We start from the raw sequence: 27,404 nt of genomic DNA, 5'->3' as shown, positions 1-27,404 counted from the left end.
TTCAGATTAAAAGAGCCACAGCAATAATGTGAGTCAAAAAGAAAAAAAACAGCCATAAGTTTGCAATCGTTGTTTTGAAATCCCTCTACCTGCTCTATAATAGAGATAATACTCTACTCAGTATTGATTCTCACATTTAAATAAAGTAATGTATGTAGGAGCTTTATGAAAACAGCAACCAATAGATAATGATTATTAATATAGTATCGTCGTTTTTCTATTGTTGTTTGGAATCATGCTCTCTCCAAATTTATCTTAATTATTCTTAATTTTGATGTACATTTTTACTGGATCATTATTATACTGTCACTATAATAACATCACATTGAACTAATAAAGGGTAGACGTTCATTGCAAATTTGTGGCTTAAATAAATGTGGATCAGTTGATTAATAATACCCTATATTTTACACTTTAGAGTTTCAGTGTATTTGACATGTTATTCTAATAGCATATACCACAACACGGAACATTGTATTAGTGTTAAGATTCTGGAAATTGTGGAAAATATAGATGCTAACTATAAATGATTTAGATTGGCTATAAATGATTTGCAGACAGTTGGAGTTTAAAAAGCATCTTATTAAAATAGTGCCAAATATGTTTCCTATTCCATTCTCAATAGATGATAAGAATACGTTCACAATATCCCTTCTGCCATTTGTGAACTCCAGCCTTCTTCACATTTCTCTCAAGTAGTTTTGAGTATCACCTATGAGGTGGGAGGAGATAGTTTCATATATGCTACCTTTGACTCATCCTCCTGCCACCCCTCACCATCCTTGGTCTTTCTTTTTTACAGCTCTGATGGCATCTCTCATTCCAAAACTTGCTGAAGGTGCCAATACTACTCCCACTTGCTCCTGCTGCTGAAATCAGATATGCACAGCAAGGTACCTGATGTGCACTGTTGAGGACATTAATGTCTACATTAAGGACCATACATCTTTTGACAGAATTATCTACACCATATCCTGTTGTTGTAGAAGCTACCAGCAGCAGTGCTCTGATATCTTGTACCCAAACACTTCCAGATTTCGGTTGCATGTTTAATTGTAATCCTCTTACCAGTTACAGAAGCTAGATCTGAGATATTATGCAGAGGGGCAAAAACTGGCTGCAGAGGGAAGGAAAGATACAGGAGTATCAGAAACAGAGAGGGATGGAAAACCTCATAAGCTGCTAGGAGGAGAAACAATTTCAAATGCAGACTGAAGTCATACCTTAATGTGCTGATTTCAACCAGGCTACCTATGTAACTGATGCAAATGACCACGGAGGAGGGATCCTTGAGTTTTTTCGGATACTGATATAGAAGAAGACACCTTACAGCATCAGAGGAAGTTGATGGATTCACCTTGGCTGGTAAACAGCTCCAGAACCTGGCTGTGCTGTTATTGTCTTTGTGCATTACGTCCTTTCATTCAGGGGAAATGGGCCCTTACACTAAGATAATGTTTTCCATATTTAAATATGAGCATATATGAACCTTAGAGATTCTGAAGTTTAAGTCATTTGTTTTGGCAATTACAAAACTGAGACTTGCTAACTTGATTAGAAAGTCAGACAATTTGTAGAACACCACTCAGCTAATTAATAGCAGAAAAAAGACTAGATCCTAGATCTTTGATTTTTAGTTCTACCATTCACTATATCACTACTAGTGAATTTTTCTGATCCTTTCTTGAGAATATGGTCTCTATAGTATGTCAACAATTGTAAACTTGCAGCTAAAATAGCTCATCATATCCATCTACAGGGAGGCACTACATGTTTGCGTGAATACTTCCTCTTCTATTTGAAAAGTGTAGATTTACTTACATTCTTTTAAATATATCAGCACAGACTATCAGGCCAAGTATCACTGTCTTCCAACACAGTAACCATGGACCTGGTTCTTTGGCTCCAAAGAAACAAATGAAAGAGCAGGCTTCAAGGAATTTTATTCATTGGGATCAGTGGGATCACAAGTGTAGATCTAAAGAATGGAGTTCCTTCAGAGCTCAATTCAGGTGGCCAAGATGAAAATATATACTTTCCTTCATAATATACTTAAGAAGATAAGGTCAGTTTTGTCACCAATATGGTCCTATTCACCTTGTTTTTCTCTTTTAAATTATTTCTTTACCATAGTGGAGATAATCAACTACATGGTGTCATCACTCATTTATCTCTAAGCATAACAGACATTTTCAACCCATTTCAGGTGTCCTCAAATTATTCATTTTTTATTTAAATGAAGAATCATCCAGAGTTAGCATGTAAATATTAGTTAAGGGCAGGGTGTGTGTGTGTCATGGAGGGGAGGACCTCTCCTGTTTAGGAGGAACTGCTGGCCCTAATATGCATGTCACATACATATGAACCTTGATCGGCTGTCATGCGGAAGGAATTACACTTCCGTTGGCCTCCCCTACCACAACCACAGGTGGAATCTAACCTAGGCACTGAACTTGGCTCACACAGCTGTGAGCTTGCGCTGAGTCTCATCCTTTGCTGTGGAACTCCCTCTGCTGCTTCCTGCGCCAGCGAACTCCCCTCTACCCAGCCACTGGAAAGGAGTCCCACAGGAGGGGAGGGACAGTAGAGTAGAGCCCAGCTTCTCTGTCCAACACATAGAAGTTCTGAAAGGCAGTTATAAAAGGCTGAACTGGGCGCAGGTATTGTTAAAAAGGGAACCACTGACTTCCTGTGAGCACATGTTCCTGTCTCACTCTTGCTCGGTGGCATAGTAGAGGCTGTTTAGTTCATCACAAAGGCAGTGCATCAGCACTCCTGAAGATGCTACTCTAAAGGCACCTTTGAGTTGTGGGCCAGGAAGGCATTCCATAGTAAGATGAAGGAAAGGCCATGTTCCTATTGTTAGCGTCACTGTGCCTCTGGTTTTATAGTTTCCTAAGTTATTGCCACAGGTCATGGATCTGTGGCTCTCAAATGTTCGCTCACAAGATTCACAGCACATGCTCTGCAGTTGCACCACCCAGCTAGGAGGGGCGAAATCAGCGGAGCATTTTAGGCAGAGCTCATTTCCGCCCACATCAAAAGTAAGAGAGAAGTTTGTGGAGAGCTACATCTGAGTCCACCATTAGCTGTTTTACATCTTGTAGGCCAAGATGACACTTCCTACACTATGTGCTGGTGAGATACCACATGGACAAAATGTTGTAGAGGACCCAGCCCGAAAAATGCTCAGGCTTTAAGTCTGAACAATCTCCACCACATCTCTACTCCGCTTCCCACCACTCCTGGAATTTTAAGTCAGGAGACACATTGTGAGTGCATGGACAAAATAAAGAAAAGAGAGAAAGAGAGAGAGAGAGAAGAGGGAGGGAGGGGGAGAGAGAGAAAAAATATATCAATTAAAAGTTTGCTGAAAGAGTCATGACATAAAGAAGATGAAAGAAAAAAACAAATTAGACTGTTACCAAGCTGTACATTCTTTGTTGAGGGAGAATAGAGATGAATTGGTAGCAGAGAGGAAGAAAAAGGAAGCATTTGTAAGATGCAAAACAGGAGAAATTGGACTTAAGCGAGAATGGAGAAATAATTACATTTATCCACATCAGCTGTATCTTACCAGTTTGACTACTCTGAATGCTTGGGGATAATCTGGGAGTTTTTCACTGCTCCCCTCCTGCTGACAGTCCCAAACATATTGATGAGGCATTTTTAATAGCTTTCACCTCTGGCTCCTACTACAGCTTCATGTCTTTTTCCTTGGTTCTTATCCTCATCATGGTGTCATGATTATTGTCTTCTCAGGCAAGCCCATCCTGTGCTACTGACTGAATGATTTTTATTAAAAATAAATTTTTCCCCTGTGCCTCTCCTGCTTACAATGCCTTGATGATCCTTGATTGCTCACATATTGAAATCCAAACCTTTGAGGATCCCATTCAAGATCTTTCAGTGCCTGAGTATAGCTCCTCTCTCCAAATTCTTCTTCTGCATATTATGTGTCTGCTAAAGTACTTAGAGTTGTTCAAATGAGATGTTTCTTTTGGAAACCTCCCTGCATTCCTACCTGCTAACCCCCTATTTGGAAGTTAATTGTTGCCTTCCCCCACTCAGCTCACAGGTGTCCCCTGTGCACCTTCTACTGCCCACTCAAGCATAGCTGATCACTTCCTCCTTCAGGTCTCAATGTCATGACAATTTAATCACACTCCATTTTAATTATTTGTTTATAAGTCTGTTTCACTACTTGGTACTGAGCTTCTGTTTGTAGAATGTGCACTTTGTTCTTACCTATTTTTGTGTTCTTGGGTCCTATTGCCAGTACCTTGAATATACTAGATATAAGTCTAAAAATATTTGTTAAAGAATAAGTAAATGAATATTTCAGTGGAAGAAACTCTTTTCCCATGTGGGGACTTTGCACTTTCTGTTGCAATTGTCACAATATTTGACTTAATCTAACTTAAGCAAAGATGTAATTTATTGGCTAAGATAAAACGTTTAGGGATATAACTAGATTAGACAAACTAGATTGAGTATGCAAACGATATATTTCTCTGCATCTCTTAGTTCCCATTCCCATGGTTGAATTTAAGCTGCTTTGGCTTTAGACTTAGACTTTCTACGGTAGCAAGGGAAGACCCAAACCCCAGCCTTTCCAATTTTCAGTCCAGCAAACACACATGTACACACACACACACACCCAACAACAACAAAAAACAGAAGTGAGAATCTCTTTCCACAAAATGCCACTTAAAATTGCCCAGACTACAATGACTACGATTGGGGTACGTGTCCATTGTAGAACCAATTTTTCTGGTCAGGTAAATGCTGTATCCTTATGGGCTTAGACCTGTGCCTCACCTCTATAAACAACTCTGGAATTACAGGGAATGAGAGTGGCAGAGGAAGATGTATTCAAAGTGTTACCAGAAGAGAGAGGAATTGCAGTGGAATGACACAAATGAATAGGTCAGTTATAGAGTAGATTACTCTTTATTCCTTTAAATCTAGATTTGAGACATTGAGAGCTTCATTTATTACCTAATTTCTAATGGCAAACTCAGAAAATTCATCTCCTATTTGGTTTCACTATAACTTACACCTTTCAATATGATTTGTAACAAAACTTTGCTGGTTTTGATAATGGCATGTATCAATGACACCAAGAAAATCAATTATCAACCAAAATTATTTTATATATTACATGTATATTTATAAAGGACACTTCTGAGAGGTAATACTAGTGATGTGGTCACAGAGTTAAAACTAAATGTAGCTTTTCATTGTTGTGTTTTCTTTAAGAGTTGTTTCAGTTATCTACTGTTGCTCAATAAATGACTCCCAAATTAGGGCTTAAAATAATTTCTTATTACTATATTTGATGATTCTTGGGGCTAAGAATTTGGATAGTACCCAGTGCACATGACTTATCTTGTTCTGATGCTTGGGACCTCAGCTGAGATGACATAAATGTCCGTAGGCTGGAACAATTGAGGGCTGGCTGAGTATCTCTTTTCTCTCTCATTTTCTGCCAAAACCCATCTGCAGCCTGTGGTTGTACAGACCACAAACAACAAGGTTTTCAAAGTTTTTAATGTTTAAACAAATCTAAAGAAGAAGACTGCTTCTTCATGAGGTGTGAAACATATGAAATTCAAATTTGTGTCCATAAAGATTTATTGGAAGACAGCCACATGTGTTTGTTTAAATATCCTATCATCTCTGTAATTGCAGGGTTGAAAAGTTGCAACAAAAACCATATATGTTGCAAAACCTAAAATACTTACCATTTGGCCCTTTACGGAAAAATTTGCCGATCTCTACTTTACATGACTTCTCCTTGTGGCTGTCTTGGGCTCCCTCACAGTGTGGAAGCCACAGTGTAGTTGGATTTCTTAGTTGAAGTTCAAGCCTTCAAGAATGAGTATGCAAGAGACAGGACATGTAGGCTGCCACTTTTGTTTATAATTGAAACATAATAATTGTGCCTGTTTATAAGGTATAGTGTGATTGTATAACAATCAAACCGAGGTGGTTAGCATGTCCACCACCTCAAACACATCCTTTCCTTATGGAAAGCTGCCATTTTCTCAAGGATCTTTCTATTGTTCAAGTCTTGTCAAAGAATGTGTGGCCATCCTTAACCTCACACACTTTACCCACAGCAGGGAATTCTGGAGGGCAGAGGGTTTTGTTGAATTGTTTCCCTCCAAGTCAGTGGACCTTTTAACAATTCGTGTTCAATTATCAACATGATAAAATTTATGTCTTTATTTCAAACTTGGGGGGAAAATGCTAGTTTCATCTAATCTAGACCTTTAGTTTAAAAATGAGGATCAAATGAGAACTGAAGATTTTAGAATGCTAATAGCTCTTAGTGTCCTAGATTTATTATTCAACTAGATGTTTCCAAACTAGGATGAACTGATGGTTCATCTAATGAAGAAGTTATTTGTTATTAAATAGCCGTCCCTTTGATTTTCTAGTTTTATGCCAAATTACACAATATGGAATATTATTAGCTGGTAACTCTTCTTGTGTTCAGGCTGGAGAATGAAGCACCTGTGTGATTATTAGCCAGTGTGCTGACCATAAAGTGGAATGGTCAGTTTCTTTTGACCATTTCCCAAAAACACCATGTGTCTCTCAAAGGAAACAAAGGTCTCAAACCCCTGACAGTTAGTTTAAGCCAACGGCTTACATATGAAAGCAAAGTCCATGGATCCAAAACAAGTGTCATCTGCAGGCATGGTGGCAGGGTCCTTCAGGTAGGTGATTCTCACGGGCTTGTAACTGGTTATCAAATTGTTAAGTAAGGGGTTGGAAAAGATGGGCTTGTAGTTTTTTGAAACTCATGTTCAAAAATAGCTAAAAACCATAGATTGAAATATTTTGGAAATTGGACTAGGATATCATTTGAAAAAAGTTAGCATTTTATTTTTTCCCCTTTAGCTACTGTTAAAGTTCTAAAAGAAACTATCTTAAATTTTTCTACTTGAGGCAATGATAGGTTGTCTATCATTAGCTGAGGAAGCTAATGTGAGAGAGAATTTTGTAGGTAGGAAGAGGTAGAGAATTTTCCTTAAATAGGGAAATAAAAAGAGTGGTTAAGTGGTCAGAGAAAAATGTAGTGGCAAGACCAACAACAGAAATAAGGTCCCCTTGCTTCTTGCATCAATGTCTAGATTACAGCCTCTGTTCTCCAAGGAGCTAAGATTTCTTGAGCTCCTTCTACGTATAAAACACTGTGCTGGATGTTTGATATGTCATTTAATGTAACTCACTGCTAATTTTGTAAAATACTATCTGCCCTCTTATATTTGAGGATATTGTGCCAAGAAAAGGTAAATTATTTGTATAAGGGTCTCAAAACTTAGTGGCAGGAGTTAAGTTTTTACCGTTTCTCTATCTAACAAAATCATTCATGTTAGAGATTACTCTCACAAGAAAAAAGAAACGCACATCTTTTATTTATCTACTTACTCGTTTATACCATCACTATCTTCTTTGCTAGCAGATATTTATTGGGCATCTTGTTGAAAAAAAAAAAGTCACCGTTCCTGGCACAAGTGATTTGATGGGCGAGATAAGCAAGGCCCTTGCTCTTATGGAGTCTACAGTTAACTGGGAAGATAGAAAAAAGGTTAGTAAGTAAAGTGAAAAATAAAAATTCACAATTATTGAAAAATGTTATGAAATAAATGATTAAGGAGTTGAGATGAGATAGAGAATAGTTGGGGATGCTCTTTAGAAAGGATGATCAAGGAAAGTGTTGCTGAGAAGGTGAGAGTGAAGCAGCGATGTAAAACTGAGAAGGATCCAGTGATGAGAAGTAGTAGAGAAAGATAAATGTTGAAGTAACGGCGTATGTAATGGGATGAAGACAAATGTGGAAAAGTCGTACAGGATCAGGTGTGAGAACCAGGTGAAGGCTAGAACTCGCAGGAATTTATGGGCTCTGATAAGGAGTTTGAATTTTATTTAAATTGCAAATAAAACCTTTGAACAGATTTTATGCAAGGAAATAGCATGGACTTGTTTACATTTTAAGAAACTCTTTTCTGCTGCAGTGTGGGAATGGCTTAGAGGAGCGCAAGAGTGGAAGCGGGGAGACAGGTTAGGAGACTGCACCAGTCTCCAGAAGAGAAGTGGTGCTGCCTGGACATGGAGGTATTGGATATGGGAAGGAGAAGATGAAATTGACAAACATTTTAGAGGACAGAATGGAGAGAACTTGGTTCTGGATTGGGCTTGGATGCATGAAATGAGAATGGGGAATGAGGAAAAAGGAGGATCCAAGATGACATCAAGGTATCTGGCTTGAGAAGCTGTGTCCTCATCAAGGTAGGGGAGTGTGCTGGGGCAGGAAAGCAGGTGAGAAAAGTGAGAAAACCTAGAGTTTAGGTTTGGATATGGTTGTCCTTGAAACACCCAAGTGCCTTTTTATTTTAGGCAGTAGAAAATAGGGGCATTGAGGTTGGGGCTAAGGGTAGAAAATATGGATGGATGTTTGAATCCCTAGAAATCTATATAGTATTTCAATTGGTGGGAACCAATAAAATCTTAAGAGAAAATGTGGAGAAAGAAGAGAGCCCCAAATGGTAATTTTTAGAAGTTAGATAGAAGAGATTAAATATCAACTCCCTAAAAATATTTGCTTTTATATTGCATGTGTTTACACTGTTTATTCTTAGAGATAGGAATTATGTTTGATTCAGAATGTTATTCGATTCTGTGTCATTTCGGTGGCCATTTGAGTTACATAGAGTTTGATCTATTTGTAAGTGAAAACTTCTTAATGTAGAATATTTAGCGTTCATATTATTGAACTTGGGACTTGGGTTTAAATATAATGTAACAAACCTGCACATTGTGCACATGTACCCTAAAACCTAAAGTATAATAAAAAAAAAGTTCTGTTTCTTATAGTATAAATAAGCTACGGAAAGTTTCTTTACTAATTTGGACCTGTTCGCTCATCTGCAAAAATGATGATGCTAACAATACCTACCTCATCCTGGTGCTATGATTAAGGGAGAAAATTCATGTGAATGCTCAGCACAGTACCTGAAATGTAGTGAGCACTATACTACCACTAGTAGTAGTTTTTGAGAAAAACTGAAACTCCTCTTTTGGTACTTTAAATGGTAAGTGAGTCCTATAGAATTGTGCAAGCACATGATATTTTTCTATTTTCACCTCAGTTCACTTCTGTGATGTCTTTGCTATATTGTTTAGTTTACAAGATTTTTTGTAACGTGAAAAATTACTACCTTACATATTAACAGTCCATAAAAAATGAAAGTACCAAGATTATTTGACAGGAAATAAGGTATCACAAATGCTGCACATCTATAAAACAAGTAACATTTTAAAAGTAATATTCCTTTGGCACCAACGAAACCCAATGCTTGGCATTCATCTAAGAGAAAACTAAGGAAACGTTAAAGATCTAAGCAAATTCTGAAGGCTCAAACAGACTTATATTTTATCAAAACTTGAACATACATACACATATATTTGTTTATACATCTATCACATATAATACTATATTACAGGTAGTTGTGCTTTTGTCGTTTTCCTCCCTGGACTGAACTCCTTAACAACATAGATGAGGTATTACTTATTTTTATTCCTACTGTACTCTACATATAGTAGAATGTTTCAGCACTTTCTTGTTTCTAATGTTATCAAGTTCTCTTGGACAATTTTTTTCTTGTTCAAACTCAGGTTATTTTTGGTAGAAATGCTACTTGTTCCCCAAAAATCATATTTATGCTTCCCTTCCACAGTTTAGAGTCGTGATTGGCTAGTGAATGCTCAAATGGAGAATACATTTCCCATCACCTCCATCCCCTGGTATCTGGGTCTGGACAATGTGAGTAGTTATTGCCAGTGGAATGGGTGGCAAGTTGATGTGTGTCACTTCCAGTCCTAGGCCTTTAAGAACTGTGTGTGCCTTATGCACGCATTCCTTCTTCTTCTGCCACTAAATGCAGACAGCAGAAAAGCCAAGAGATTACAGAGTCTCAGAAAGAAACATACTATTAATTGAATCCCTATATGGAGAAGATCAGCTGCCCACCTTGGAACGCCACTTTGAACTGTTTTGTGAGGGAAGAAATAAGCTTCTGCTATGTTTAAGTCATTGTAAATTTGAGGATCTAATTGTTCCAGCAGATAACATTAACCCTCATTAACAGTGTTTAGAGAAATAGGATCTTCCATTAAAATAGAACTATATCTTTGGGAGATAACTTTGGTTTTACATGCACATTTTGTTTCTTCCTGCATGCAGGGTAGAAAATGAATTTGTAAGTAGGAAGAATAAAGGTGCTCTACTAAAAAAGTTAGCAGATAAGGTTTTGTAACCTCAATTCAGGTGTTCAGAAATTATACTCCTTTATTTCCTACAACTCAAATTAATTCTAACCCTCTTCCTAGGAAATTTATTCTCTATGTCAGAGTTGTGAGAAGACCTAAGAGTCTTAGGTAGCCCCAAAGCATCAGCAAATATTTTGTGGTTATTCATTCAACTCAACAACTAATTGTAGTACACCTCTGCCTATGGGCAAGCGTATTAGCTTTCATGGAATGTATGATTTACTGAAAGCAACAAAAATTAATCAAACAATCCCCCAATTATTCTGACAAGAGCCATGAAGAAGATGAAAAAAAAATACTAGGAGACCCATGGTAGGGTATTTGGTCTAATCAGAGAAGTATAAGGAGGACTTCTTGGGGACAGGAACAACTGAGCTCATAACTGAAGGATTGGAAGAATATTACTAGATGATTATGGGTGGTGGGGGCACAGTTTTTAAGGTGAAGAGGGCACTAGACAGAAAATCAATTACCTTCCTAGAACATGGTAAAAAGCAGGGTCTAAGCCAACACCTGTGTGACAGGGATGAGGAGCCTAGAAAGATGGTGAAAGTTGGGGCTTCATTGCGATTTCAGCATTGATGCAGAGCCTTTGAGGTCCTCTTAGGCATTTTTCTTTTAATCCTAAATTAGATGGAATGGGGTATGGTATACACTATATGATTTTATTCAGAAAAGCCTTCTTAGGATGAAGGTGGATAATGGATTGGCTAGTGAGAAATAATATTAGAGGAAATATGGGCAAAACTGTTAAGAGGCTGTTTCAGTTGTTTATTTGAGATGTTAGTAACTTGGACTAAGATAGTGATGGTGTAGACAGGAAGAAGTTCATAAACTTAAGATATATTTAGAAAGTAACATGAAGAGGTATTAGTGATAAATTGGAGGAAGTAATTTTCAAGAATGATACAGAGTGATGAAAAGAGAGTTGAAATAGCTGCAAGAACCTACCTAACTCAGCATACTGGCTGCTGCTTTTAAGAATAAAATGGGTAAGAAAACTTCCTTGTTACATTGCATTTTGTCAACCCAGAGACAGACTCAAGATCGTATCAAACTAAAGCCAGCATAATCAGAATTTATACGATAAAAACTTTAGACAGATCAGAGTAGAGAATGAATCTTTTTAATGTGTTTATTGGCTAAAGCAATATATAATGACTTTGAGATGTCAAGAGTGTGATTGTTGAGACTTGCAACGGATTGAAGTTCTAGGAATACATTATATCAAAATTATACATTCTTACATATGTTTGGCTCTTGTTTTAATTAGTTCATTCTTATTTACCTTTTTTTTTTTTTGAGATAGATTCTCGTTCTGTTGCCCAGGCTAGAGTGAAGTGGCATGATCAATCTCGGCTCACTGCAACCTCTACATCCTGGGTTCAAGCGATTCTTGTGCCTCGGCCTCCCCAGTAGTTGGGATTACAGGTGTGCACCACCATGCCCGGCTATTTTTTTGTATTTTTAGTAGAGACAGGGTTTTGCCATGTTGCCCAGGCTGGTCTTGAACTCCTGATCTGAGGCATTCCGCCTGCCTAGGCCTCCCAAAGTACTAGGATTACAGGCGTGAGCCACTGTGCCCGGCTCAGTTTTATTTACTTTAGATTAATAGGGTTCAATCCATAAGTAACCTGTCACTGTTTACCTTGTGACTCTGTTACAAACTTGGAACATCAGTACATCTATGTTCTTTCAATTTTGAGATTCGCTTTAGCTTTTTCAAAGAAGCTTCTGTTTTTGTGTGTGTGTGTGTGTGTAATCATTTTCTATTGGAATTAATTACAAGATGAATGCAGAAATTTTAATTTGAAAGTACACCCTTTGCAACATTGATAACACTGTCCACTGATTAGTTATTGATGTTATGTTGCTGTTCCACAGTGTATTCAAAGCACTGTGTGATTCAGAGATGGACTTCTAGAAATTATTTTTGTGAAAAAAAAAAAAAAAAACAACAACAAAAACCACAGACCATTATATTTTCAAGTAATCAGAGCTATCAAAGAAGAAACCACTACGAAATACAGCTTCACATCAAATTGATGACAAAGAGTATGTGAGTTGTATGACAAGTGATGAAAAACTGCACATGAAGGTAAAAAAATTCATGCAGGTGAGCAGAACACCAGCTGGGTGGACATGGTGTGAGAAAAACATCACTGACAGCAGAGGTACAGTGAAGTGTGCATGATGTTTTGTTTTTATTTCCTATTATGTTGAAAAGGCAATAATACTATCTTAGCATTGTCATGAAATCTATATTAGTTAATTAAGCAAGCATTCGATAAATGGTTTAAACACACTAGGTTATAATTAAGCATATATAATAGACCATGGACAGATTTATGACATCTATTTTATACTGTTATATTTTCCAACATTATGTATCCTCATAGAATTTGGAAGCTATTTTAAACCCTCTGCTATACTTGCTCCATGCCGTCTTTATGTACCAAGATATGCAAATGGCAGAACCCAGACAGGAAAGTCATTGCCAAAAGCCAGTGCAGAAAGAGATGCAGAGACAGAGAGAGACAGAGAGACAGAGGTTTCAGCAACCTGCAACCATCAAAGGAATCAACAAATGTTATACATGGCTTGTAACACTGAATGTGAGGCCTGAAGTAAAACACATTCATCTCAGCTTAGACCTCATGGAAAAAGAAAAATATGAAATCCACAGAAGGCCACTCCAGAGTGGAATTCTCCCTTCATGTGTGAAAAGTTACAAGACTTTCTCATTCAGATGGATTTGGAAACTGGTCTTAGAGTTCATTACCTATGCTTTATAGTTCTTTGTATTTATTACTGGCTTATTAAGCAGTCTGGATTCAATCAGGTATAAATATTAAACGTCATATGTTATCTTGCCACTGGTCAGCTATGCTTCTGTATTTCATTGATTCTAAGATGCACATTTTATAAAACATATTTTAGTGTTGCCGAAGTCAGGATGCATCTTGAAACCAACAAGTATCTTTAAGTTAATAAAACTAAGAATATTTAATTTCCTCTTTCCATCTTTTCACAATATATATGGCAGGTCCCACAACTTCCTAGTAACTTTTGAGTAAAAACAACCCAAAGTTCATTTCAGGCCAGTTGAACACTTTACTTTCATATCTAGTTTAACTCTTTCACCTCCTCTTTATCTTTAGTACCCATCAGGACTTTGCCTGTGACATCTGCAGAAGGGAACACATATTTCTTTTCCACTTATCTTTGTCTGTATTTGCATTTTACACAAAGGCAGAGAGATATGTTTTATCAAGTACTACATATTTCTTTTCTCAATGCCTAAATTTTCAAAATACAAAATGGCAGAATGCAAAAATATTTCCTGATCAAGTCCTAGGGGAACTCTTCTCCCTCCCTATACTTCTTCTGTTGGGGTTAGAAAGAGGAATAGGATGTATGCTTTGTTGGTGTATTTTTTTTTTTTTTTTTTCGAGACAGAGTCTCGCTGTCGCCCAGGCTGGAGTGCAGTGGCGCGATCTCGGCTCACTGCAGGCTCCGCCCCCCAGGGTTCACGCCATTCTCCTGCCTCAGCCTCCCGAGTAGCTGGGACTACAGGCGCCTGCCACCACGCCCAGCTAATTTTTTGTATTTTTAGTAGAGACGGGGTTTCACTGTGTTAGCCAGGATGGTCTCAATCTCCTGACCTCATGATCCGCCCGCCTTGGCCTCCCAAAGTGCTGGGATTACAGGCGTGAGCCACCGTGCCTGGCTGGTGTATGTTTAATTATAACCGAATGTGTTTACTTTATACCATTTATTGAATGTTTGCTTAATTAATATGCTTAGTTCTCATGGTAACACTTGAAAGTATTATTATCTCCATATTAAAGAGATGAGATCGTTGCTAGAACTAGGATTTAACCATGTTTCTTGGCCACTAGGAAAAATATTTTCTTAAAACACCATATTAAAGAACTACAGTGTTGGCATTGATCATTGATACATAGGTATATATGCACTGGGTGCATCTAAGATGACCAGGAAAGTTAAGGTTCTAGTGCTCAAAGTGAGAAAAACTTTCAAAGCAGCACCACCTCCCACCTTGGTCAATTTGCCAGTGGTAAGACTTGTCTTTGCCTGTATTTGCATTTTACCCAAACACAGTACCACATATTTCTTTCCTCAACGCCCAAACTAAATTTTCTTTTCTTTTCTTTTCTTTTTTTTTTTTTTAGATGGAGTCTAACTCTGTTGCCCAGGCTAGAATGCAGTGGCATGGTCCTGGCTCACTATAACCTCCGCCTCCTGAGTCCAAGTGATTCTTGTGCCTCAGCCTCCTGAGTAGCTGGAATTATGGGGACATACCACCACACCCGGCTAATTTTTGTATTTTTATTAGAAACGGGGTTTCACCATGTTGGCCAAGCTGGTCTCGTACTACCAACTTCAAGTGATCTGCTTGCCTTGGCCTCCTAAAGTGCTGGGATTACAGGCGTGAGCCACCACACCCAGCCCTCAATGCCTAAATTTTCGAAAGACAAAATGACAGAATGCAAAAAATGTATTTCTAGATCAAATCTTAGAGATGTAGAAGTATTCTCTCCTTTGTGCCCCTATATTTTCATTCATTGATAAGGATGTGTATACAATTTTGTAATTGCTAGAGTTAAGTAATCTGGTAATTTATTTAACTGGTAAACACTTCTGCTGTCATCATTCTTTGCCTGTGCAACAGCACAAGCTTCTCCACCATTCTCCAAATTCTTACTTTTGCCAACCCCCAATATGTTGACCACACCACAGCTTCATGTGTAACTCTTATCATTCATTCTTCCATTTATTCATTTAACATATATCACATATGGCAACCATCATATTAAGTACTGCCTAGGCCTCATGGTCTATCATGTGGAACAGTGGTCCCCGACCTTTTTGGAACTGGGGACTGGTTTCATGGAAGACAATTTTTTCATTGGCTGGGTCAGGGGATAGTTTCCAGATGAAACTACCCCACCTCAGATCATCAGGCATTAGTTAGATTCTCATAAGGGGCATGCAGCATAGTTCCCTTTCATGTGCAGTTCAGAATAGGGTTTGCACTCCTAAGTGAATCTAATACCACCGCTGATCTGACAGGAGGTGGAGCTCAGGCAGTAATGCGCAATGGCTTGCAGCTCACCTCCTGCTGTGTGGCCTGGTTCCTAATAGGCCACAGATGGATACCAGTCCACAGCCCTGGGGTTGGAGACCCCTGATCTAGAAGACAGGCTTGTGTTCTTGGCGGGGAGGTGGATATGAATATACAAATATATCCTAGAATTTGGAAAAAGCAAACAAGGTTCTGAGACAGAAAGTAACTTAGAGAGGCTTCTTTTATGTAGGATGGTCAGGGAAACTCCATTGAGGAAGTGACATTTATGCTGTTACCAGAAGGAAGTTATGTAGAGTGGTTGGTGGGGGTGGAACCAGAAAAGCATCTTGGGAAGAATGTAGAGCTAAAGTCCTGAAATAGGAAAAAGCATGACATTTCTAGGAACAGAAAAAAATCAGTGTGGCCAGAGCATAATGTGAACTAGGTGGAGGTGTATTAAATGGGTTGAGAAATAATACAGAGGTTGGATATTATTAAAAATGCAAATAAGGAAAATACTGATAGATTTTAAGTAAGGACTTATCCCAGCTTGATTTGTATGGTCAGAAATCAGTTTGATTTCTCTTTGGAGGAAATACTGAAGGAAGATAAGATGGAGGCTTGGAAGTTAGTTAAAAACCTGAGCAGTGATGATGGTTTGATTCCTGGTACAATTGTAAACAGAACACAAGAGAGATGAGGGAGAGAGTATGAATGGGATTTGTTGATGATTTAACAGTTGTAACAGAAAAGAAGAAATAAAAAATAAAAATTAGGTTTCTGTTGCAAGTTACTGTGTGTATACTGGTGCATTTACAGATATAAATAAGATTGAGAACTGGGATGGGTTTAAAGAAAGGATGGGTCAAGACTTCTATGTTCTGTTGTGTTGGCTCTGAGACAATCTAGTGGACTAGTTAAGAATGTGGTAGCAAAATGTGAATCTAGAGATCTCAAATAAATCATAGATCTGATTGGAAATATAAATTCGTGAGTTATTCCCATGAAGGAGCTCACACAGAAAGAGAGAGGTGGGTACAGAATTAAGCTTGTAATGTATCTTAGTAGTACTTAAAAGTTAGGTAGAGACTGGGCAAGGTAGACCACACGTCTGTAATCCCAGCACTTTGGGAGGCTGAGGCAGGTGGATTGCTTGAGTCCAGGAGTTCGAGACCAGCCTGGGCAACATGGCAAAACTCCGTTTCTACAAAAAATTGAGCTGGGCGTGTTGGTGAACGCCTATAGTCCCAACTTCTTAGGGGGCTGAGGTGGGAGGATCGCTTGAGCACTGGAGGTAGAAGCTGCAGTGAACCCTGATCGCACCACTGCACTCCAGCCTGAGTGAGAGAGCGAGACCCTGGTTAAAAAAAAAAAAAAAAAAAGTCATCTGGGCACGGTGGCTCACACCTGTAACCCTAGCACTTTGGGAGGCCGAGATGGGTGGATTGCCTGAGCTCAGGAGTTCGAGACCAGCCTGGGCAACATGGTGAAACCCCATCTCTACTAAAATACAAAAAATTAGCTGGGCATGGTGGTGCATGCCTGTAGTCCCAGCTTCTGGGGAGGCTGAGGCGGAAGAATCACTTGAACTCAGGAGGCGGAGGTTGCAGTGAGCGGAGATCGTGCCACTTCACTCTAGCCTGGGCGACAGAGCTGAGACTCTGTCTCAAAGAGACAAAAAAGGCAGACAGGGGAAGAGGACCCAATATGGCAACTGTTGAGGAATAGCCAATAAGGGTTAAGGAAATTTAAATTTGTAGCTAATGATGTTTTGGAAGCTGACAAAACACAATGGTTAGAGAAGGAAAGATTTTGTTTAATGCTACTAAGAAGTCACATAATATGAGGGTAGAGAAACAGATGACGGTATAAAATCTGGCAACATGGAGATGATTGGTAAGAAAATTCAAGAACAATGTTTACAATGCTTCGTAACTTCCTCAGAGCTCTTAGGGTAAATACATATTTCTTGGAACCTGCAAGGCCTGGCAAGGTTTGGCCATCATCTCCCTCCGTAACCTCCTTATTTTCCAGGCTCTGCTTCTGTCTACATCAGCCACACGTCTCTTCCTGTTCCTTGCACACAGTCTCCTCCTTTAAATTTATTATTTCTGCCTAGAATACTTTCCTTCTCCTCATACTCATTTAACTTACTTTCTTCGGGTCTAGCTCCATTGCTTTTTATTCCAGGAAAACTTCCCAACCTCCAGAATAGACCAAATATCCTATTATATGCTTAAATCAGAGTGTGGAAGTATTTCCTTTGTGATGAAAGTGTCATGATGATTGGATAATTAATTATTGTGTCTTCCACTAAAGTGTAGATAGGGAAGAAAGCATGACTGTTTTTGCTCACCATTTTTTTCCTCATGTCAGGTAAAATGACTGGATTACATTAGGAACTTGCTCTGTATTTGTTGAATGAATGAGTGAATGAATGCATGAATGAATGAGTAACATCTGCCTCTGTAGTTAACTTGTAATCTGTTTCTGTCTTTATATAATCTATACTGTATGTAGCCTTAAAAATCTAGAAAATGACTTGATTGTTTTAAGTAAATATTAAGTTTTTAAGCTTTTAAAAATCTATTGTAAGTTGATTAACTATGATTATTTTGAAATTTTCTTCATCAAAGTTTGAGATGACTTTGGATACATACTGTTTTCAGCTACTCAACAAGTGCCATTATATTTCCTATGTATGAAATCTGGTGTTACTTCCTGGCCATTTCCTAGACTCAGTTGTTCTTTGCAAAATACCCATTTATCAGCAGCCAGCCCACCCTCCCTCTGGGAATCAGTGAGAGTGGATCACTTCAGTATGTCATAAATACTCCTTCTGTTTTCTTTGAGAGTTTTCTGCTGATGCAAGTGGAAGGCTTGGATGCCAGGCCTGTATGTGATACAGTAGAAATTTCCCCAGATGCCCTGTGGAAAGACCAGCTGCTACCTGGAGTCCTTCCTGGATGTCCAGCTTAGTGTAGTATACCATCAAGGGCAACCTGGCTCTGTCTCCTAACAAGCTTCTAGGGCCTTCCCTCTTGCCTACCCTCCTGACAGCCTGGACCTCAGGCTATCAAACCTCTGGATAGCCACTGTCTGCATTCTGAGCCATCAGAATTGTATATACATTCATCTGCTGCTGTCTCTGTATTTCAAGCTCTATGTCTTTACACCTTTATAATATACAGTACAGATTTTGCTACTTAAAATTCTAATATTTCCTATAGACACTAAACTCAATTTTAACACAATGAATATGTTAAAACATTATATATGTGTTGGATTAACACATATAATGCAACTCATTTGTTGCTAATCTATCTTGGATTCCTTGGGTAGAATCTGTCTTCTCACCTGTCTGAAATGGAATTGAATCTCCTAACTTCTTACTATTTTTTTAAAGCCACAAATCCCTTTAAAATGTCTGTTTAAGGCTTCTATATTGTATAACAATATACATTGTTATAGAGTATATTTTATATACTTTTCTTCCTTTTAAAAGATCATATACACTTTTCTCCTGGCCTCTAATTTTGCCAAATATTCTGCCATAACAGCAAGCTCACAGAACACAAGTATTTGCTTAAAGATATTTAAAGCTAATCCCCAAAGAGTTTTCTGTTGCAAATGTATTTTAAGACATAGGCTGAGGAGCTGAGTATTCAAATCCATGAGTTCTGATACTGATGTTTTATTAGGCCTACCCATATGAAAATTAGTGCTTACTTGCACAGCTATCTTATTTAAAAATACATTTGCAAAAAGGGAATAATTTCATTTTCACTGATTCAAAGGTCTGTCTTTTAGAGTATTATAAACTTACATAGTACAAAAAGATTGGTAAAAGGGATAAGAAACAAAGGGCAATAGTAAGGTGTCTAAGGAAAGCAAAATGAAACTTGGAGACTCTGGTTCTAAATATAGCTTGTCTACATCCTAGCTGCAAGATCTTAGACAAATCAACTAATCTCTCTGAACATCATAGATAAAATGGGGAATAATAACATTATCTAGCTCAAGGGTATCGTACAAATTATACAATATATGTAAAGTGCAAAGCATAGTTCCTGCACATAGTAAGCGCTCCATAAGTTAAATATAATAATAATCATAGTAAAATAATATTCTGAACTACAATCTTATTAAAAGGTTATTACTTAGAGTTTAAGCTGTGGGGTTAATTCCATTTGCACAAAGTGTGATAGAAATTTGGCTCTGTAGTTCCCAACAGCCAATGTAAGAGTAAAACAAAAAGTTTGTAAATATCAAAAGATTTACTTACTTAAATACAAGAACCCTACAATAATGCTTCCCAACTAGGGTTTGCAGAATTACCCACAAGGGCTCTGTCTGTCTAAAAGTCCCCCAAGAATTATTGTTCAAATAAATGAATTGCACATGTGTGTACTTTTATTTTTAAAGGCGTATAGATATTGTATTAATAAAACCAATGCATCTAATTGTATTGTTGAATTTATACTTTTTGCCAGTAAGCATTTTCCTAATAGATGGACTTAACTAAGAACATCAGAATTGTGAAGAGCATTGTGTATTAATTGATTGTCTTATTTGTTAAAAAAGTTGAAAAAGTATTGCTGAGAAAAAGGAAACAAGTTAACTTTTGTTAAAGATATGTCTTGTTTTTCACTGTCCTTTCCCTCATCAGTAGCGCCAAGAACATCTTAAGTCACAGAAACATTAGTTTTTGGAAGCAGGGTTTGCTGCAACTACAGTAGAAATGATGTTCTGATTCCACTCCTAGCTTCACAAGGATACCTGTGAAAGATTTGGGGCAAAACCGTTAAGCTGTCTGAAAGTGCTTTTGCATAAGAAATGGGTTTTACTGCTAAAACTGTCATATTGCTGAGTTTTGAATGCCCTAATGGTAAATGATACTGGGTTGCCAAAAATAACCAGATTGGTAGTTTTTTCATTCATATGGCCGTCTCAGTAAGTCAAATATTGATACTTTCTACTAAGTCATCTTGCCAACCCCCATTTTGTTATACTCATGCTGAATCTGTTTCTCATCTCTTAAGTAAGAAAATTATTGATTATTTTGTGGGAATTTAATTTAAAAAATGGTAATGGATATTGTAAAGGAGCATTATTTGGATGGTTTAAAAACATCTTCCTTGATGGGAAAATCTTTTAAAAGGCTTTCTAACTTGGCGTAATTACTTGAATTAAGGAAGTGCAATGCCATTCTACTGACTTAGAACAACTTTTTTGACTTCCTGCAAAGAGGACCCTTACAGTATTTTTGGAGAAGTTAGTAAAACCGAATCTGACATCATCACCTAGCAGTTCATGCAGCTAGCAAGTGGTTTGTTCTTAGGGTAACAGAGGAGGAAATTGTTCCTCGTCTGATAAGACAACAGTGGAGAGTATGCATTTATTTATTTACTTTTACCTTTTTGATTCGTTTTTACAGAGAAAAACTTCTACAGAGATAACAATTATTTTGCTTTTCAGAAGGACGCATGCTGTTTCTTAGGGACACGGCTGACTTCCAGATATGACCATGTATTTGTGGCTTAAACTCTTGGCATTTGGCTTTGCCTTTCTGGACACAGAAGTATTTGTGACAGGTAAGTACAAGGATATTCATATTTTTTAAATTATTTTTTCTCTTTTGGAGGAATGTTTGAAATAGACATAAAAATAATTTAAATGCGTTGGTAACTGGAAGTGAGAAGCCTGCTGTAAACCATCAAGATTGTTGTCTCAGGGAGACACAGCTTGTTGTGTGACAGAATACATTGTTTCTGTTTAAAAAGACATAAATGTTTGGAGACAAAAAATACAATTTTAAAAGGAAAGCATTGTCTATCTGTATCTTTATTTACAACTGTTCAAAGATATTACAAAAGCAACATTACTACTTAACCTCCAAAGTGACAATAACGCACATTTATAAAAGCCTGAGAATTTTTTAATGATAAAATGAGTGAGTTTTTATTCTTTTAACAAATTTGGTCTTTAAAAAACTCGTAAGACAGCTTTGGTTGTACGTAAGCCACTCCCTCTTTTCAGACCTGAAATTTGCTTCCTCAACTTTTGAGTTTAATTGACATATTTTATTGAATACTTGGGTATATAATAGTTCAAAAATATATTGAGATATTTAGTAGAATATTAACTTTCTGCAATTTTTATCACAGAATGTATTTTAAATCAAGTTTTTAGTTTCTTGTTAATAGTTTTAATACATTTTTGCTTTAGAAATTCTTGTGGAGCCACCGCCCTTCCTGGGTGGTGGGTAAATATTACAGTCTTGATGAGATAGAAATATTTAAACTCTTAAAAATCATGCAAATGCTGTATTCCGTGGGAAAATGCAACTAGTTGGACTTCCAGTGCCTATTAAAGTTTGACATCTTTGTACATTTATGGTCTATTCAATGGATAGTTCTTGAGCGGTGTCAATATGAATCATGAGTACATTTCAATAGATTATAGAATGTAACTAATAATTAATATTTAATATTTATCTTTATGATGTAGTATCTAAAAGGACATTGAAAATAAAATTTTTGTAGAAATTCCAAAAATTATAAAAAGTATTTTAAAACAACTTGCTTATTACAATTCACTTTGAAGTCTTTTTTTGACTTTTACCGTTCTCCTTTCCTCTGAAAGTCAGGGAAGTAGCTACCTCTTAAGCATGTTACATTGACAATTTCTATTTGGAGTAACCTAAGAGAGAGGAAAGAAAAACAACATAAGATTTTTGTTGTTGTTGTTGTGGCTGTTTTGCTTTTTATTGCAAAGGTGAATTTTTAAAAAATCTATATAGATGCAGCATTTGTCTTAGTACAGAAAATGTTTATCAAGTTACCATCCCTTTAAAGCTTATGATAATAAAAAGTAAATTATAAAGAACAATAATTTCAATAAAGTGATATATGTATATTATCACAGATAAGAACAGATTTTCATTTAAAATTCCCACTCAGGAAATGTCAAAAAGCATTTTTAAATGAGCATAAAGAAATACTGAGACATTTTGTAAGCCAGAATATTTTCCTTCTCTTCATATTCATTTAACTTCTATTATTTTCTTCAGGTCTAGCTCCATTGCTTTTTATTCCAGGCAAACTTCCCAACCTCCCGAATAGACCAAATATCCTATTATATGCTTAAATCAGAGTGTGAAATATTTCCTTTGTGAATAAAAATTCAACTCATTCTATTACAGGATTTTTTTTTAACCATAAGACACATCTTTGAATTTGTAATTGAAATAAGAATATGATGGGGTCTAGAAACCTTTATATCAACTTTGCTGAATAGTTTACACCATAGCAAATAAATGGATACACTAAATTTATTTTGAAAACTCAAGTTTATCTTCAGTTGCTCACATAAACATTGAGAGCAAACATTTTTCTAAAAGACATTGGTAGACTCCCTGAGATATATGCTTATTTGTGGAAAAACATATACAGATATAATTATTTGTATCTGCAAATGTTGTTTAAAATCCTTTCAAGTTGCAAGAAACATTTTGTGATTTAATGTATAATTTGGAAAATTCTTAATGCTTTAAATTATTTATTTTTCTTTTTTAGCAACAAATAAGTTGGATTCTATGTTTCATTTTAACATGTTAAAATTAGTTTAGTGCCTACAGGAAATAATAAACTTTTGGGGAACAAAATTTATATTGTATCCTGTAAAGGCATAAAGAAATAGATCCAAATGTAGAGAGCCATCAATGGTAACTCTATGCACAATCCAAATATTTTATTTAATCTCTAAAATGCACACACGGACAAGGCCAAAGTTAATCTTTGCCAGGGCAACAACCAGGCAGGGTTCAGTTTTACTCAAGACTTCCTAATCCTCTTGCTCTGTGCCTTTTTGCCATGGCAACTGGAAGCCAAACTTTGTTTAAAATTTCTAAATAATGCTAGGGGACAATGATGGTTTTTAAGAAGGCAGGTGAGGGTGAGTGTTCTCTGGTTCTAATAAGGTTGTAATGCCAGGCAGATCTACCACAACATAGCATGGCAGTTAGGAGTGTATGAGTTATGCTATGTGAGGTATATGATGAGTTTTGTTATGAGTCATAACAGTTAAGACTCATTTCCTGGACATAATTCTTCATTTTTCCATCTGTATTAAAAATATATATCTCATGTTATAAACATGGACTGTGCCTTGCACATCACAGACATTCAATGAAAATTATTTAATTGAATTTGGTAAGCAGTCCTATTAAGTTCTAAATACTCCACAATTTAGAGATTTGGGAATGTGATTAGAATTACTTATTAATTTAAAAAAAATGTCCTACTAAAAACCTGCCTGTGACCCTTATCACTGCTAAAGTTTGAAATGTACTTCGTTACAGGAAAGACTAGGGGCTAGGGCCTATATTATCTTTTTCTCTTTTGTTCTGTGTAACTAAGTATAGGGGCAGAGTAGTTAGCTTAAACTTAGTTCTTTCTTTGTTCTGGACTATTTGCTATCCTTTCACCAGTGACAATTAACAAGTATAGAAATGTATATGTTTCTACATTGTTCATATACATGAACATATATTTCTTTATATAGATACACATAAACTAGTTATATATTTGTGGGTTATATATACTAGTCTATCTATCTATCTATCTATCTATCTATCTATCTATCGGTTCTCCATGTTTGTCTATTTGGCGTTCTCATGGACTTCAGACCTTCGCCTGTGTTGTTCTCTTTTCTCCACCTGGTTACGTATCATTGCCTACATGTGTTGATCACTCTGATTCTCTATCTTTAGACTCATCCCTCGGAAATACGGAACTTACTTCCTTTCCTAGATCCAGACATTGGCGTGCTCCCCAAGTCCTGAAATTTTGCCTTGTAATAATCTCTAATAACTTCTTGCTTTGACACCTCCATTGCCATCACCTTAATTCATGGCTTTATTATTTATCACCTGTAAAATTGTGATAGTTTTTTAATCAGTCTGAAGTCTCATCCTTTTTTTTATGTAATCTACAGCTTAAAAAATAAAATAAAAAGCAAAGGGATACTGATTTCTTCTCATTGCCTTTGGTATAAATTCTAATCTTTTTTGCCATAGAAACTGGTTCCACTAATGATCTGGGGGCTAGGCCTGGAGCTGGGAAGGGAATTTTTTCTCTTTCTTTCTTTCTTTCTTTCTTTCTTTCTTTCTTTCTTTCTTTCTTTCTTTCTCTTTCTTCTTTCTTTCTTTCTTTCTTTCTTTCTTTTTTTTCTTTCTTTTTCTTTCTTTTTCTTATATGATTGATTAAAAGAAAACAAGCAGGAGGTAGTTTTAACACCCACCTCTATACTTTCTCAAGCTGTTTAAGGCTCTGGGCAAATCCTACTTCTATTATGTTCTCTTATGTCACTTTTGCCACAAAATATCTCCATTGAATTGCACACTTTTTATCACCTTTTCTTGGCATTTTTCAAGTCATTCCAATTTGCTGTTGTTGTGATGATGATTGATGATGATGATGACATGTGAATTAGTGGATTTATTGACATTGTAACCTACATGAAATCAGGTACAGGAGACACAAAAGGCATAAACGCATAGTTACCATATCTGATTTTTCACCAGACACTGAATAAATCATGGATTTAAAAAAAATAAAACTGCAGATTGTAGTGATAAAGGAAAGGAAAATTTTCAAAGAGGGAAGTCAAAAAGAGGGAGAATATGAGATAAAAAAATTAACCAGAGGCGAAGTGGGAGGATGAAGGCAGCAGGACTATTTTGTCCAGATTAAATAAGTTGATTTTGGATCTAGATGTTTACAGTCTTGCCTTTTTGTTTTTGTTTGTTTGTTTGTTTGTTTTTTTCTTTGCTCCCTTCCTTACTCTCCTTATCTCACCTCTCATCTGGAAAGATCCTCCTGACTTCCTAAAAGTTCATAGTTTGAGAATGTTTTTCCTAAATTTTCTGTGATCTGCTCTTTGGACATTCTAGGTAATGTAATTTGGAGGGTCAATTTTATTTTTCAGATACACATACCCATAGGAGAAAAAGTAAGGAATGGGAGGGAAATGCAAATCTAGCAGAGTGATAACACAAACAGATCAGGTCCAGTCATGGCAATTGCTGGTTTGAACACTGATGCTAGTGCTCTGGGATTGCTTGCAAGGGCAGGTGGAATATGGTGCACCCTAGGTGTTGCATTATTTGCACACCAAAAGTTTGTAGAGATCTGGGAATAATTTCTTTTCAGATAGTGTGGTGATGAATGTCAATCTGAGTAGATAAGGGGCAGAAATTTGTACTGAGGTTGATTCATTCTCTTGGTAAATACACAATGTTCACAAAGGCAAGGTTTCATCTTCAGACCATGTGTGTATGTGTCACCTTGGTGCAGAGAGAGAAATTTTTCATCAATGCTGACCTTTGATTTTTTTTTCTAGACATCTTATAGATTTATGTAGTTATTTACATGGGAAACAATTAGAATGGAAATTTAACATATCTTCAGTTTAAAATTAATTTCAGTCTAGTCTAAATATCTTTGTAAGTACTAGACACCCAATCCCATAGCAGTGGCCTTTTACCAAAGGGTTAGTGCTATGACTTTTGCATACATAAAGACAGCACTTTTTAAGATATGTTACACCAGAAAAAAAATATGGCAAGACTTTAGCAGTATGATTTGATGCCCATTTCTATATAATACCCAAATATACAGGAATAAAAATTATGGTAATCACTGGATTTTGTGTACATGGCTCTAACCAATATTTATATTAGAAAATATCTAATTATTGTCTAAAATATTTAATCTTCATTCCTGTTTGTATGTCAGTGTGCTACTTCAATATCAGTCTGTTAAAAGAGTCTAGGAGTGACTACTATAAGCAGAGAATTATATGTTCGGGAATCACAACAAAAAACAAGAACAAATAGAGAAACAAAAGCTTTCCTACTCTTTCATCCAGGACAAGAATAAATACACATAAAGTCAGTATTAGTGAAGTAAACAAGCATCTTCTATATCCATTCATAGTACCTTCAATTGATTGATTTCTTAAAAGACAATCAGAAAAATTATCAGTTTTTATTAGAATCTTTAGTAGAGACCAAGCTCAAACAAATATATTCTATGGTGCTTAACTCTATAGTATTTAAAGATTCAATATTTATTTCCTCTAAAAATGAGTCAAGTGTCTGAAGGGAAAAAGCCACCTAACTGAAACTTCAGTTTCTACTATACAGGTTATTTATTATAAAACTGTAATTACAATGCAATTATACTGAAGTGTAAATGATCATCATTCATTTATTTAAGAAAATAATCAAAATGTGCATATCTGGAAGAAAACCATCCACCCTCCAAAATAGGGATGTGCTAATGTAGGAGTAGAAGGCAAAAGTTGAGGGTAACTCAGGTGACACATCATACGTATTAGGATATGAACAGCTGGTATAGCGAACTTGATAGAAATCACTGATAGACAAGAAGACATTCTCTGCATTTTAAATTAAAGTAAAATTTGTCTGTGTGCATTCAAGAGATAGTTTAGAGAAACCTATACAAATAACAATGATGCTAAGAGACAATATCAAAATCACAATAAATATCATGGCAATACAGTGTGGCCACTATATTTTAAACACATCCACTTGATGAAAAATATAATACTTTATTGATAAAAAATATTAAGCATAATAGAAAATGAGGCAGAAACCACTCCAATCTGGGAAACATCATGGCATTTGTAGTGATAAATATTTTGAAAATCTAACTCTATGAATCTTGTGATTTTTAGCTAAATCAATTTTCACCCTTGAGACCCAATTTCCTCATCTATAAAGTGTTGTAAGCATTAAAAGTTATAATATTTGTGAAAATGCTTTGAAATTATGCGATGCTCTGAGAAGCTGTAAATTTTTTCATGTGAGCCCATGAAATCAGAGCACATAGCCCTTTAGCATAAACTTGATTCCAAATGATATCTCTTCCTTTCAGACACT

General features: G+C 36.5%; 1 protein-coding gene across 12 annotated transcripts in view; it reads left to right on the top strand.

Moving 5' to 3' along the window:
• The first annotated feature begins 20,311 nt into the window (after nucleotides 1-20,311).
• PTPRC (protein tyrosine phosphatase receptor type C) overlaps nucleotides 20,312-27,404 on the top strand; it is a 119,848-nt gene continuing 112,755 nt past the window's right edge. For 2 of the 12 annotated variants that reach the window (XM_063613719.1, XM_063613714.1), the window contains exons 1-2: nucleotides 20,360-20,477; nucleotides 20,915-21,030. In XM_063613719.1, coding sequence (XP_063469789.1) covers nucleotides 20,958-21,030 — 73 coding nt within the window. In that variant the 5' untranslated portion in view covers nucleotides 20,360-20,477; nucleotides 20,915-20,957. Of the gene's footprint in view, nucleotides 20,827-20,914; nucleotides 21,031-27,404 lie in introns of all 12 variants that reach the window. The other 10 variants (XM_063613717.1, XM_055235370.2, XM_063613720.1 and 7 more) reach the window with 9 other exon arrangements.

Source organism: Symphalangus syndactylus, chromosome 19, assembly GCF_028878055.3.
Source record: "Symphalangus syndactylus isolate Jambi chromosome 19, NHGRI_mSymSyn1-v2.1_pri, whole genome shotgun sequence".
NCBI classification, from domain to species: Eukaryota; Metazoa; Chordata; class Mammalia; order Primates; family Hylobatidae; genus Symphalangus; species Symphalangus syndactylus.
Note: the sequence above shows the minus strand (reverse complement) of the source record. Positions and strands in the feature narration are given on the sequence as shown.